The sequence below is a fragment of the Oncorhynchus masou genome, chromosome 17 (genome assembly GCF_036934945.1).
Source record: "Oncorhynchus masou masou isolate Uvic2021 chromosome 17, UVic_Omas_1.1, whole genome shotgun sequence".
In the NCBI taxonomy this organism is placed as follows: Eukaryota; Metazoa; Chordata; class Actinopteri; order Salmoniformes; family Salmonidae; genus Oncorhynchus; species Oncorhynchus masou.
The window spans coordinates 41,768,790-41,783,624 of record NC_088228.1 but is presented as its reverse complement, the minus strand read 5'-3'; the positions used below and the strand labels follow the sequence as shown (position 1 = coordinate 41,783,624).

General features: G+C 43.1%; 1 protein-coding gene across 1 annotated transcript in view; it reads right to left on the bottom strand.

The window, feature by feature from the left end:
• wdr47a (WD repeat domain 47a) overlaps window positions 1-14,629 on the bottom strand; it is a 37,559-nt gene extending 22,930 nt beyond the window's left edge. Inside the window, exons 1-8 of the mRNA XM_064993407.1 lie at window positions 14,373-14,629; window positions 12,806-12,975; window positions 10,828-11,796; window positions 10,509-10,593; window positions 9,292-9,423; window positions 4,923-5,099; window positions 4,276-4,757; window positions 1,115-1,223 (exon numbers count right to left, since the gene is read on the bottom strand). Of these exons, the coding sequence (XP_064849479.1) occupies window positions 1,115-1,223; window positions 4,276-4,757; window positions 4,923-5,099; window positions 9,292-9,423; window positions 10,509-10,593; window positions 10,828-11,796; window positions 12,806-12,963 (2,112 nt within the window). The 5' untranslated portion in view covers window positions 12,964-12,975; window positions 14,373-14,629. The remainder of the gene's footprint in view (window positions 1-1,114; window positions 1,224-4,275; window positions 4,758-4,922; window positions 5,100-9,291; window positions 9,424-10,508; window positions 10,594-10,827; window positions 11,797-12,805; window positions 12,976-14,372) is intronic.
• Window positions 14,630-14,835: the final 206 nt, after the last annotated feature.

Sequence of the window (14,835 nt, the reverse complement as noted above, 5' to 3'; positions counted from 1 at the left end):
TGTTTGACTTGGGTCAAACGTTTCGGGTAGCCTTCCACAAGCTTTTGGCCCATAACTCCTGACAGAGCTGGTGTAACTGAGTCAGGTTTGTGGGCCTCCTTGCTCACACGCCTTTTCAGTTCTGCCTACACATTTTCTATAGGATTGAGGTCAGGGCTTTGTGATGGCCACTCCAATACCTTGACTTTGTTGTCCTTAAGCCATTTTGCCACAACTTTGGAAGCATGCTTGGGGTCATTGTCCATTTGGAAGACCTATTTGCGACCAAACCGTAGTCTGGCTTTTTTATGGTGGTTTAGCAGCAGTGGCTTCTTCCTTGCTGAGCGGCCTTTCAGGTTATGTGAATATAGGTCTCGTTTTACTGTGGATATAGATACTTTTGTACCCGTTTCCTCCAGCATCTTCCAAAGGTCCTTTGCTGTTGTTCTGGGATTGATTTGCACTTTTCGCACCAAAGTACATTCATCTCTAGGAGACAGAACAAGTGTCCTTCCTGAGCGGTATGACGGCTGCGTGGTCCCATGGTATTTATACTTGCGAACTATTGTTTGTACAGATGAACGTGGTACCTTCAGGCGTTTAGAAATTGCTCCCAAGGATGAACCAGACTTGTGGAGGTCTACCATTTCTTTGGCTGATTTCTTTGATTTTCCATGATGTCAAGCAAAGAGGCACTGAGTTTGAAGGTCGGCCTTGAACTACATCGAGGTACACCTCCAATTGACTCAAATGATGTCAATTAGCCTATCAGAAGCTTCTAAAGCCATGACATCATTTTCTGGAATTTTCCAAGCTGTTTAAAGACACAGTCAACTTAGTGTATGTAAACTTCTGACCCACTAGAATTGTGATACAGTGAATTGTAAGTGAAATAATCTGTCTGTAAACAATTGTTGGAAAAATGACTTGTGTCATGCACACAGTAGATGTCCTAACCAACTTGCCAAAACTATAGTTTGTTAACAAGAAATTTGTGGAGGGGTTGAAAAACAAGTTTTAATGACTCCAACCTAAGTGTAAGTAAACTTCTGACTTCAAATGTATTTTCTAGAAATCTGTATATTTTGCAAGACAGACGTGGTTACATCTCATCTTCCTCCATCAGGTGTCTTACCTCGTTCCTCTCTGTAGAGCCTGGTGATGGGGCGTCCTCTCCAGGGGCGGAGTCAGGGCGCAGGGTGCCCGAACTCATCATCTTATCCACGGGCGTGTCCGTCCTGGAGCTAGGAAGAAGAACCAGAGAGATTAACTTCTGCTCTATGGACTAGCCTCTGGTAAGACAAGGAGTGGCAGTCTATGTATATTTGTAAACAACAGCTGGTGCACGATTTTAAGGAAGTCTCAAGGGTTTGCTCACCTGAGGTAGAGTATCTCATGATAAGCTGTAGACCACACTATCTACCTAGAGAGTTTATCTGTATTTTTTGTAGCTGTCTACATACCACCACTAAAACCGCACTCAATGAGACGCATACCGCTGTTAAGCAAACAGGAAGACGCTCATCCAGAGGCGGCGCTCCTAGTGGTGCAAGACCCACTCAAAATGTGCATACCGCCCCAACAGATCCACAGATGACGCAATCACTATTGCACTGAACACTGCCCTTGGACACCTGGACAAAATGATCACCTATGGGAGAATGCTATTCGTTGACTACAGCTCAGCATTTAACACCATAGTGCCCTCAAAGCTCATCACTTTTCTAAGGACCCTGGGACTGAACAGCTCCCTCTGCAACTGGAGCCTGGACCTCCTGATGGGCCACCCCAGGTGGTAAGGGTAGGTAACAACACGTCCGCCACGCTGATCCTCAACACGCGGGCCACAACAGAGGTATACTCCCTGTTCACTCACGACTGCATGGCCAGGCACGACTCCAACAACATCATCAAGTTTGGACTACAACCTCTCCCTCAAGCTCATCAATAAGCTAAGGACCCTGGGACTAAACACCTTCTGCAACTGGATCCTTGACTTCCTGACGGGCCGCCCCCAGGTGGTAAGGGTAGGTAACAACACATCTGCCACGCTGATCCTCAACACCGGGGCCCCTCAGGGGTGCATGCTCAGTCCCCTCCTGTACTCCCTGTTCACTCATGACTGCATGGCCAGGCACGACTTCAACACCAACATTAAGTTTGCCGATGACACAACAGTGGTAGGCCTGATCACCAACAAGACAGCCTATTGGGAGGAGGTCAGAGACCTGGCTGTGTGGGGCCAGGACTACAACCTCTCCCTCAACGTGATCAAGACAAAGAAGCTGATCGTGGACTCCAGAAAAAAAAACGAGCACACCCCCATTCTCATCCACTGGGCTGTAGTGGAGCAGGTTGAGAGCTTCAAGTTCCTTGGCGTCCACATCACCAACAAACTAACATGGTCCAAACACAACAAGACAGTCCTGAAGAGGGCACGACAAAGCCTATTCCCCCTCAGGAGAATGAAAAGATTTGTCATGGGTCCTCAGATCCTTAAAAGGTTCAACAGCTGCACCACCGAGAGCATCCTGACGGGATGCATCACTGCCTGGTATGGTAACTGCTCTGCCTCCGACCGCAAGGCACTACAGAGTGCAGTACATCACTGGGGCCAAGCTTTTTGCCATCCAGGACCTCTATACCAGGCGGTGTCAGAGTAAGGCCCTAAAAATTGTCAAAGACTCCAGCCACCCTAGTCACAGACTTTCTTGCCAACACCAATCACAGCAATGAAGTTAGCAAGACATACAATCAAATCCAAGTGTATTCATCACAAGCACAGGATACAGCAGGTATAAACGGTGCAGTGAAATGAAAGTGCAGAGAGAGGGTTGCAGAGTACAAACAGATGTACCAGACACAACTCAGATCATCCCTACTGTCGCTCAGCCCTACTGTCGCTCAGCCCTACTGTCGCTCAGCCCTACTGTCGCTCAGCCCTACTGTCGCTCAGCCCTACTGTCGCTCAGCCCTACTGTCGCTCAGCCCTACTGTCGCTCAGCCCTACTGTCGCTCAGCCCTACTGTCGCTCAGCCCTACTGTCGCTCAGCCCTACTGTCGCTCAGCCCTACTGTCGCTCAGCCCTACTGTCGCTCAGCCCTACTGTCGCTCAGCCCTACTGTCGCTCAGCCCTACTGTCGCTCAGCCCTACTGTCGCTCAGCCCTACTGTCGCTCAGCCCTACTGTCACTCAGCCCTACTGTCACTCAGCCCTACTGTCACTCAGCCCTACTGTCACGGCGTCCACATAAGTGGGTGTTATTGAGCAGTAGAAAACTTCAAGATAATCACTGAGCTTCTCCTTCAACAGTCTCAAGTGTTTTCTACCACGCAGGCTAATCAACAGTCTACTCCAGTGTCTAGGCTAAATCAAACAGGTTAATTAATGTAATTACTTGGCCTACTTAGCCAATGGTTGGGGATTATTCTAGAGGGGAAAATGACTAGGTGGAGCACATCACCCAGGTGGGTACTCCACATTAATGGTAGATAATTCCCCACTTACAATGGAAGAGTCTTTCACACCTCCATATTGAAAAGCGCTACATGAATCCAAGCCATCTCACCTCTCAATGGAAGAGTCTTTCACACCTCCATATTGAAAAGCGCTACATGAATCCAAGCCATCTCACCTCTCAATGGAAGAGTCTTTCACACCTCCATATTGAAAAGCGCTACATGAATCCAAGCCATCTCACCTCTCAATGGAAGAGTCTTTCACACCTCCATATTGAAAAGCGCTACATGAATCCAAGCCATCTCACCTCTCAATGGAAGAGTCTTTCACACCTCCATATTGAAAAGCGCTACATGAATCCAAGCCATCTCACCTCTCAATGGAAGAGTCTTTCACACCTCCATATTGAAAAGCGCTACATGAATCCAAGCCATCTCACCTCTCAATGGAAGAGTCTTTCACACCTCCATATTGAAAAGCGCTACATGAATCCAAGCCATCTCACCTCTCAATGGAAGAGTCTTTCACACCTCCATATTGAAAAGCGCTACATGAATCCATCCTCCTCTCACCTCTCAATGGAAGAGTCTTTCACACCTCCATATTGAAAAGCGCTACATGAATCCAAGCCATCTCACCTCTCAATGGAAGAGTCTTTCACACCTCCATATTGAAAAGCGCTACATGAATCCAAGCCATCTCACCTCTCAATGGAAGAGTCTTTCACACCTCCATATTGAAAAGCGCTACATGAATCCAAGCCATCTCACCTCTCAATGGAAGAGTCTTTCACACCTCCATATTGAAAAGCGCTACATGAATCCATCCTCCTCTCACCTCTCAGGCGACTCCTCAAAGATGCTGTGGCAATCGGAGCTCTCCAGCATCAGACTCCTGCTCAGACTCTGGCCCCCCGTGTGGTAGTTAGACACCCCCTTCCCCCCCGCCATGTCCCCCCCTGGGCCCCTCTTCTCCTGGCCAGACAGACCATAGGACAGCCCGTCCAGGGCCGGGTTCAGGGAGCGGGACATGTAGGCGTCGGCGGACTGGGGGCGGCGGAGGGGCGAGGAGGGGTAGGGGGACAGCTTGCTGATTAGCGGGGTGAGCAGGTCTGCGTAGCCGGCCTTGGCGGGCTTGACCAGGCGGTCCACGTGGATCTGGAGCAGCTTCTGCTCGAAGGCGCAGGAGAAGACGCTGTGGGACAGGTTCTGCATCCAGGACAGTAAGGACAGGTCCAGGTCGTCACAGCCGTTCCCACACAGCATGTCCACCCCCAGGAGCACCTCGCCCTCCGTGATCTCCTCGCCTGTCGCCTTGCTCTGGAGACAGAGGTAGTCAATCCATCAATCTATCAGCCAATCAAGCATGGCATGAATCAATGGTTAATTAATATAATCACGCAAGCAATGACATCATAACATCATATTAAACTAAAACAGTAATATTAAGTGATCGATAGAATGGTATAGGTACTTTGTAAGTACCTGGCAGAACTCTACGCAGCACTCATACAGAACTCCTTTAATGAGGAGCTGGAAGAGGCGGTTCCCTGAGGCCCTGAACCCAGCTTCGCTCAGCTTCCTGTCTGCAGGGATGAACTCTGCCACCATGGTGCACGCCTCTTCAAAACAGTGCACCCGCGCCGTGCTGGGGTTCCAGTCCTGGAGGGGAAACATTATACTGTTTAGTCATTTAGCTAAAACCCAAACATTATGAGAGAATAATAAACCACAAGGGCTCATTAGAACAATGAACAATGTAATAATGCCTTTTCAAATCAAAGTTTATTGGTCATATACACGTGATTAGCAGATGTTATTACCGGTGCAGCGAAATGCTTGTGCTTCTAGCTCCGACAGTGCAGTAATATCTAACAAGTAATGTCTAACAAAGTACACCACATATACCCAATACACAGAAATCTAAGTAGGAATGAATACAGAATATACATATGGACGAGTGAAATGGACCAAGATACAGTAGAATAGTAGAGAACACAGAATATACATATGGACGAGTGAAATGGACCAAGATACAGTAGAATAGTAGAGAACACAGAATATACATATGGACGAGTGGAATGGACCAAGATACAGTAGAATAGTAGAGAACACAGAATATACATATGGACGAGTGAAATGGACCAAGATACAGTAGAATAGTAGAGAACACAGAATATACATATGGACGAGTGGAACGGACTAAGATACGGACTAAGATACAGTAGAATGGAAACCTCATTCTTTGGGGATGCTTTTCTGCAAAGGGGACAGGACGACTGCACCGTATTGAGGGGAGGATGGATGGGGCCATGTATCGCGAGATCTTGGCCAACAACCTCCTTCCCTCAGTAAGAGCATTGAAGATGGATCGTGGCTGGGTCTTCCAGCATGACAACGACCCGAAATACACAGCCAGGGCAACTAAGGAGTGGCTCCGTAAGAAGCATCTCAAGGTCCTGGAGTGGCCTAGCCAGTCTCCAGACCTGAACCCAATAGAAAATCTTTGGAGGGAGCTGAAAGTCCGTATTGCCCAGCGACAGCCCCGGAACCTGAAGGATCTGAAGAAGGTCTGTATGGAGGAGTGGGCCAAAATCCCTGCTGCAGTGTGTGCAAACCTGGTCAAGAACTACAGGAAACATATGATCTCTGTAATTGTAAACAAAGGTTTCTGTACCAAATATTAAGTTCTACTTCTCTGATGTATCAAATACTTATGTCATGCAATAAAATGCAAATTGCTTAAAAATCATACAATGTGATTTTCTGGATTTTGTTTTTAGATTCCGTCTCTCAGTTGAAGTGTACCTATGATAACAAATTACAGACCTCTACATGCTTTGTAAGTAGGAAAACCTGCAAAATCAGCAGTGTACCAAATACTTGTTCTCCCCACTGTACATATGAGATGAGTAATGCCAGATATGTGAACATTAAGTAAATGCGATACACTAGAATAGTATAGAGAACAGTATACACATATGAGATGAGTAATGTAGATATGTAAACATTATTAAGTGACTAAGATACCCTAGAATAGTATAGAATACAGTATACACATATGAGATGAGTAATGCCAGATATGTGAACATTAAGTAAATGCGATACAGTAGAATAGTATAGAGTACAGTATACACATATGAGATGAGTAATGCCAGATGTGTGAACATTATTAAGTGACTAAGATACCCTAGAATAGTATAGAGAACAGTATACACATATGAGATGAGTAATGCCAGATATGTAAACATTATTAAGTGACTAAGATACCCTAGAATAGTATAGAATACAGTATACACATATGAGATGAGTAATGCCAGATATGTGAACATTATTAAGTAAATGCGATACAGTAGAATAGTATAGAATACAGTATACACATATGAGATGCGTAATGCCAGATATGTAAACATTATTAAGTGACTAAGATACCCTAGAATAGTATAGAATACAGTATACACATATGAGATGAGTAATGCCAGATATGTGAACATTATTAAGTAAATGCGATACAGTAGAATAGTATAGAATACAGTATACACATATGAGATGAGTAATGCCAGATATGTGAACATTATTAAGTAAATGCGATACAGTAGAATAGTATAGAATACAGTATACACATATGAGATGAGTAATGCCAGATATGTGAACATTATTAAGTAAATGCGATACAGTAGAATAGTATAGAATACAGTATACACATATGAGATGAGTAATGCCAGATGTGTAAACATTATTAAGTGACTAAGATACCCTAGAATAGTATAGAATACAGTATACACATATGAGATGAGTAATGCCAGATATGTAAACATTATTAAGTGACTAAGATACCCTAGAATAGTATAGAATACAGTATACACATATGAGATGAGTAATGCCAGATATGTGAACATTAAGTAAATGCGATACAGTAGAATAGTATAGAGTACAGTATACACATATGAGATGAGTAATGCCAGATGTGAACATTATTAAGTGACTAAGATACCCTAGAATAGTATAGAATACAGTATACACATATGAGATGAGTAATGCCAGATATGTAAACATTATTAAGTGACTAAGATACCCTAGAATAGTATAGAATACAGTATACACATATGAGATGAGTAATGCCAGATATGTGAACATTATTAAGTAAATGCGATACAGTAGAATAGTATAGAGTACAGTATACACATATGAGATGAGTAATGCCAGATGTGTGAACATTATTAAGTGACTAAGATACCCTAGAATAGTATAGAGAACAGTATACACATATGAGATGAGTAATGCCAGATATGTAAACATTATTAAGTGACTAAGATACCCTAGAATAGTATAGAATACAGTATACACATATGAGATGAGTAATGCCAGATATGTAAACATTATTAAGTGACTAAGATACACTAGAATAGTATAGAATACAGTATACACATATGAGATGAGTAATGCCAGATATGTGAACATTAAGTAAATGCGATACAGTAGAATAGTATAGAGTACAGTATACACATATGAGATGAGTAATGCCAGATGTGTGAACATTATTAAGTGACTAAGATACCCTAGAATAGTATAGAGAACAGTATACACATATGAGATGAGTAATGCCAGATATGTAAACATTATTAAGTGACTAAGATACCCTAGAATAGTATAGAATACAGTATACACATATGAGATGAGTAATGCCAGATATGTGAACATTATTAAGTAAATGCGATACAGTAGAATAGTATAGAATACAGTATACACATATGAGATGCGTAATGCCAGATATGTAAACATTATTAAGTGACTAAGATACCCTAGAATAGTATAGAATACAGTATACACATATGAGATGAGTAATGCCAGATATGTGAACATTATTAAGTAAATGCGATACAGTAGAATAGTATAGAATACAGTATACACATATGAGATGAGTAATGCCAGATATGTGAACATTATTAAGTGACTAAGATACCCTAGAATAGTATAGAATACAGTATACACATATGAGATGAGTAATGCCAGATATGTAAACATTATTAAGTGACTAAGATACCCTAGAATAGTATAGAATACAGTATACACATATGAGATGAGTAATGCCAGATATGTGAACATTATTAAGTAAATGCGATACAGTAGAATAGTATAGAGTACAGTATACACATATGAGATGAGTAATGCCAGATGTAAACATTATTAAGTGACTAAGATACCCTAGAATAGTATAGAATACAGTATACACATATGAGATGAGTAATGCCAGATGTAAACATTATTAAGTGACTAAGATACCCTAGAATAGTATAGAATACAGTATACACATATGAGATGAGTAATGCCAGATGTGAACATTATTAAGTGACTAAGATACCCTAGAATAGTATAGAATACAGTATACACATATGAGATGAGTAATGCCAGATGTAAACATTATTAAGTGACTAAGATACCCTAGAATAGTATAGAGTACAGTATACACATATGAGATGAGTAATGCCAGATGTAAACATTATTAAGTGACTAAGATACCCTAGAATAGTATAGAATACAGTATACACATATGAGATGAGTAATGCCAGATGTGAACATTAAGTAAATGCGATACAGTAGAATAGTATAGAATACAGTATACACATATGAGATGAGTAATGCCAGATATGTAAACATTATTAAGTGACTAGTGTCCCATTCCTTTTGATACCTGCTTTCAGTAAACTGTTACCAAACCTTCTTAAAAGTAATCGTATAATCACTGTGCTAGAATAACAGTACGAATCATAAGGTCAGATGCCATATAATAATAATTATATATATATTATTATAAGAAGATATAGTATGCCATAAATATAAAAATGTGTCATGCCTTGAACTCAGCGTGGTTGGTGAGACGAGGCAGGGTGAGGAGCAGACATAGCTTGCTGTAGTCATCTTTAGAGGGACAGACCTCCTCCAGAGCATGAAGACACTTCACTGCCTCTTGCATGGTGAACTCCAACTGAGGGAGAGGGGATGAAGAGAGGAGAGAGCGGTAGAGGGGGAGAGAGAGAAAGAAAGAGTGGATTTTGGACCACATCAGATTCCCTCATGTTAAGCTCACACGTAGCAGGACTTTGATACAGTCTAGAAGGTTTGCAATTTTAAAAAACGGGCTTTTATCATATTTATTCATTTCTAGAGGCAATGTATCGCTACCATTCCCATTCCCTCCAGACTCAACATTCCCTCAGAGACAGAGGGGGGGAAGAAAAATTATGTTTTGAACATATAAACCCAGAATGTCTGTAGATCCTGTAGAAAAGCAGCTACCTGTTATCGCTCTCTAAGGCTTAGGTTGGGTTGCACCAACATGGATTATCTCTTAAACTGGGTTAAATCAAGGTTTATCTATTAATCTTGTTGCCCCAAATGTTAAACCTAGTTTTAAATTAATCCTAGTTCAATTAAATCCTTCCTCTAATCTAAATTGATTAATTTAAACCATGTTGGTGCAACCCACCCTTAGATTCTAAATGTCAGGGTTGAAGGGCTTAGATCTCTATCATGTCCAAGGAGAAACTTCAGAAATAAGATCATGTCCGTGTTGCTTTGAACTGCTTTCAATCATTGTGCAAAAGAGATGTTCACGAGATCTAACCTAGACCTAAATCTGACTCATATGTCACACACAGTTACACACTAACTCATGAAGAGCTGGGCTGACAACCTAACACACTTATACACACAGACACAGCTGGCTTGAGAAGCCCAGACTAATCCAGCCAGGCTACACAAGCTGGATTCACATCTACACTGTCTGTGACTAAGCTAATATAGGAAGGGTAGAGAAAGCTCGATGAATGTGTGTGGGCTAGGAGAAAAAGAAGCAGCGAGAAATAGAAAATAATTAGATGGAAAAATAAAGAGGGACTGTTTCAGGATTCATTGCTCATTTGTTCGCTCATTCAGAAGAAGACAGAGGAAAGGAAACAGACAAACAAAGACAGGGAGATGGAAAATGTGAGGGCAGAGACAGACACTAGAACAAAGTGTGTGTGTGTGTGTGTGGGGGGTGGGGGGGCTATTCTTTGTCTGTTGACTCACATGCTGTGGCTCGTCCTCAGCAGACATGGCGTTGTTCACACACAGGGCCTCCAGAAACTTCTGCTTCAGGACGATGTAACGGAACCTATGACAGCACAACACAACAGTATTGGGTTGTCTCATCCTACAGTTTATGCATGTGCCAGTAAAGTCATTCAAGCCCAGTACCTGAACATTCTAGCCTGGGTGGCAGTTTCCTAACGTGTTGTTGTTGTTTGACAAGGCAATAATAGCATTGCTAACTGCAGAAATTGTCAGGCATAGTCAGACTACATACATTCATTTCTGACCACAGAATTTAGTGTCATCAATGCCTGACCTTTTCCTGTCAAACGTGTCCATGCAGTCCAACGGCTGAATGAACTGGAGCACCTCGTCCCACTGCCCATCCAACACCAGCTGTCTGGACAGAGATAAACAACACAAACAACGGCTGAATGAACTGGAGCACCTCGTCCCACTGCCCATCCAACACCAGCTGTCTGGACAGAGATAAACAACACAAACAACGGCTGAATGAACTGGAGCACCTCGTCCCACTGCCCATCCAACACCAGCTGTCTGGACAGAGATAAACAACACAAACAACGGCTGAATGAACTGGAGCACCTCGTCCCACTGCCCATCCAACACCAGCTGTCTGGACAGAGATAAACAGCACAAACAACGGCTGAATGAACTGGAGCACCTCGTCCCACTGCCCATCCAACACCAGCTGTCTGGACAGAGATAAACAACACAAACAACGGCTGAATGAACTGGAGCACCTCGTCCCACTGCCCATCCAACACCAGCTGTCTGGACAGAGATAAACAGCACAAACAACGGCTGAATGAACTGGAGCACCTCGTCCCACTGCCCATCCAACACCAGCTGTCTGGACAGAGATAAACAGCACAAACAACGGCTGAATGAACTGGAGCACCTCGTCCCACTGCCCATCCAACACCAGCTGTCTGGACAGAGATAAACAGCACAAACAACGGCTGAATAAACAACGGCTGAATGAACTGGAGCACCCCGTCCCACTGCCCATCCAACACCAGCTGTCTGGACAGAGATAAACAACACAAACAACGGCTGAATGAACTGGAGCACCTCGTCCCACTGCCCATCCAACACCAGCTTGTCTGGACAGAGATAAACAGCACAAACAACGGCTGAATGAACTGGAGCACCTCGTCCCACTGCCCATCCAACACCAGCTGTCTGGACAGAGATAAACAACACAAACAACGGCTGAATGAACTGGAGCACCTCGTCCCACTGCCCATCCAACACCAGCTGTCTGGACAGAGATAAACAACACAAACAAGTCAGTTACTGGGCCGAATTGATACCAGTATCGCAATGTTTTTTCCATGGCAAAAATAAAAACACAAAGCAGACCAAACTCTTTGGTCCTCTAAAAGCCTGCTGTATATTGTGTGCTATAGCCTGGAAAATAAATACATGTGACTCTGGATGACAACATATTGATGTTTGTTTCCAGCATTAAGGTGGTTTTCCTAAAGAGGTTAGATCTGCTTTGTGTTTCGTTTCCTTGCCACGATACTAACGGGTATCGCGACACCCATTACGTGCTCTGAGCCTATTCAGACTAACCAGATCATTTCAGAACAAAAATAAACAAAGGGTTCTCTATTCGACTTCCCTGCTATGCCATGTCTTACGGTAGCAGAACAGATTGTTTTGTTATTGGCAGATGAAAGACAGGCAGTGAATGGTCACCAGGTAACAGTGGGGCCCTCTGTGTGAAAGGGGTCCAACTCCAATCCCATCAGGCATTTCACACACCAAACTGAGTGGAATGCCAAAGAGGTCTACACTGCTGGCTGACATTCAAATGTCCACTCCAATCCAGCATCGAAGAGGTCTAGATCATTATTGGAAAAACAAAGGAAATGATGCTACACTTTCTGAACATTGTTAGTGTTTCAGCAATAGTTTAGCAACCAGTGATCTATTCATATGCGACTGAAAAATAACATGCATGAAGTTGATGAAAATGCGGAACAGCAGGAATCTTGTCTAATTATTCTGTCAACTGTTGTATTGCAGCAAACACTTATGGAGGTGTCCTGATATGCTATGGGCGAGCCAGACCTTTGTCATTCCAAACCTAGCCATGTAGTAAGACCCAAACAGTAATGTCAGGGTCATATTCACTAGGGCACACCGCAGCAAAACATTTTGCAACTGAAAAGTTCCTTGTTGGATAAATCCATGTAGTCCCTCCCTGTTTAAATCTTGTGTTTTGTTTTTGTTGGTGCCTATTGAATACGACCCAGGTGTACCTGAGGAACAGCATGTCGTCAGAATACAGTCCGTTGATGACTCCGCTCTCTTTCTCCAGGGCCAGCATGCTGATGTGAAGTTTCCTGGAGTTGAGGAAGTCCAGGATCACCTTGATGATCTCCACCTCCTTCACATTGATGATCTCCTCTGCTGTCATGGTGACGGCGGGCTGACACACACATAGACCAGCAACAAAACTGAGAATGAGTATACAAACCACAAATGGAGGTTCTCTTGGTGATCCTAGAAAGGCAGCCTAGTATCTGTCTGGTTAACCTAACGTAGTGGGCATAAAGAAACCTCTGAACAGGTCCCCACATCCGGTTTTCAAAGGAAAAGGAAGCTCGGTTGAAGATACTATATCCGTGAAAACCGGATATTTTCATCTGACCCAGCTGTCTGGTAAACAATCCATTTCTAATGTAACAATGTCACTTTATTGCCACACTGTTCAACCAATTATGTTTTTGTTCACAATATTTTAGCTTGGCCAACAATTGTTACAACTGACCTTTCTTTTGAATAGGCTTTCAAAAAGTCTAGTATAATTCATTTCAATTCCTTCGTGCAAACAAGCACAGGAAACATAGGTACTTCTCTGCGCACCTACTTAATGTGGCCAAAATGACAAAAGCCTCAATTGTGCCTAATGGAATCAAGCCCCAACTCTCTGGCTACTGTAACAGCAGGACAGTGTCAGTACAAAGTCTGCAGTAGAGAGTTAATCCAATCACACACACAGCTGTGCTGTTAATTAAGTAGTAACGAACAGTAACACATTATGGACTAGAATTGCTTTGATGTTCATTTGATTTGGGGCGGCAGGTAGCCTAGTGGCTAGAGCATTGGGCCAGTAACCGAAAGGGTTTCGTTCTGCCCCTGAACACGGTACTGTTCCCCGGTAGGCCGTCATTGTAAATAAGTATTTGTTCTTAACTGACTTGCCTAGTTAAATAAAAGGTTCCATTTTTATTTATTATGATGGGGTGTTAGCATGACTATTGACATAGCTAGTTAGCCTATCTTGGTGTTACACTGCAACCTGCATTGTTGACAGGGTGTCCAAGCATTTGGTTGCTCAAAACATACGGATGCTAACGTTACATCATTCCGCTTTTAAATAGACCTTGGTGCGGTCAACAAAGAACATGGTTAGATATCTGGCAATCAACAGAACAGGCCATTCAGAAGAGAAAAAGAACAACCAAGCGGCATGCAGAGCATGCCAGATGCACTGCTGGTGACAATGACGGCAACAATTTAGCAGCAAATAAACTATGCGTATCACCTAAACAACGGATGAGCTAAGTAATTACTTGTACGGAAGGGTTCCAATAAACATATATTTACAATCTATAACTACCTAGTTAGCTATGAAGCTAGGCACTGCAGCTATGGGTGGGGTTCAAACCCAGCAAATTAGCTAGCTAGATAACTAGCTAGCTACTTCACCCCAAGCTGTTCTTGTCCTACGTTATAAAATACACGCCAACACAAGCTATGTCTCAGAGACATTTGCTATCTATCTTTCTAGCTAGCAGCCCATGTTAGCTGGTAGCTACATACCACGAAGAGTAAGTAGTCAGACACCCAAAGCCACTAACAGATTCAGATGATAGCCAGCCGACAGGAGAGCGGCTGGTCGAGGGTGTATTCATTACGTCGATTCTATCGTAAAACGTTTAGCAACAGGAACGGTTCCGAACAATCTTCAACGGCACGTACAATCTGTTGACTGACTATTCCATGCTCTCAAGTGGCGTGAATTCCGCGGCGTTACAATTTCTTCCACCCGCGTATTTATTTTTGAAGCGAGACACCACTGAACTACAACTTTCGTTTAAGAACAAAACAAAAGTCAACAGCGTTTGGAGTAAACGGTTTGTGTAGCAAAACGATTTGCAACACACGGCGTAATGAATACACCCCCGGGTCAAGCAGCACAGGGGGGATAGGTGGGGAGCGACAATTCTCACGCATAATTAAAAAACACGCTCCCAAATGCAATTTAAAGCGCACCTTGGTCTAA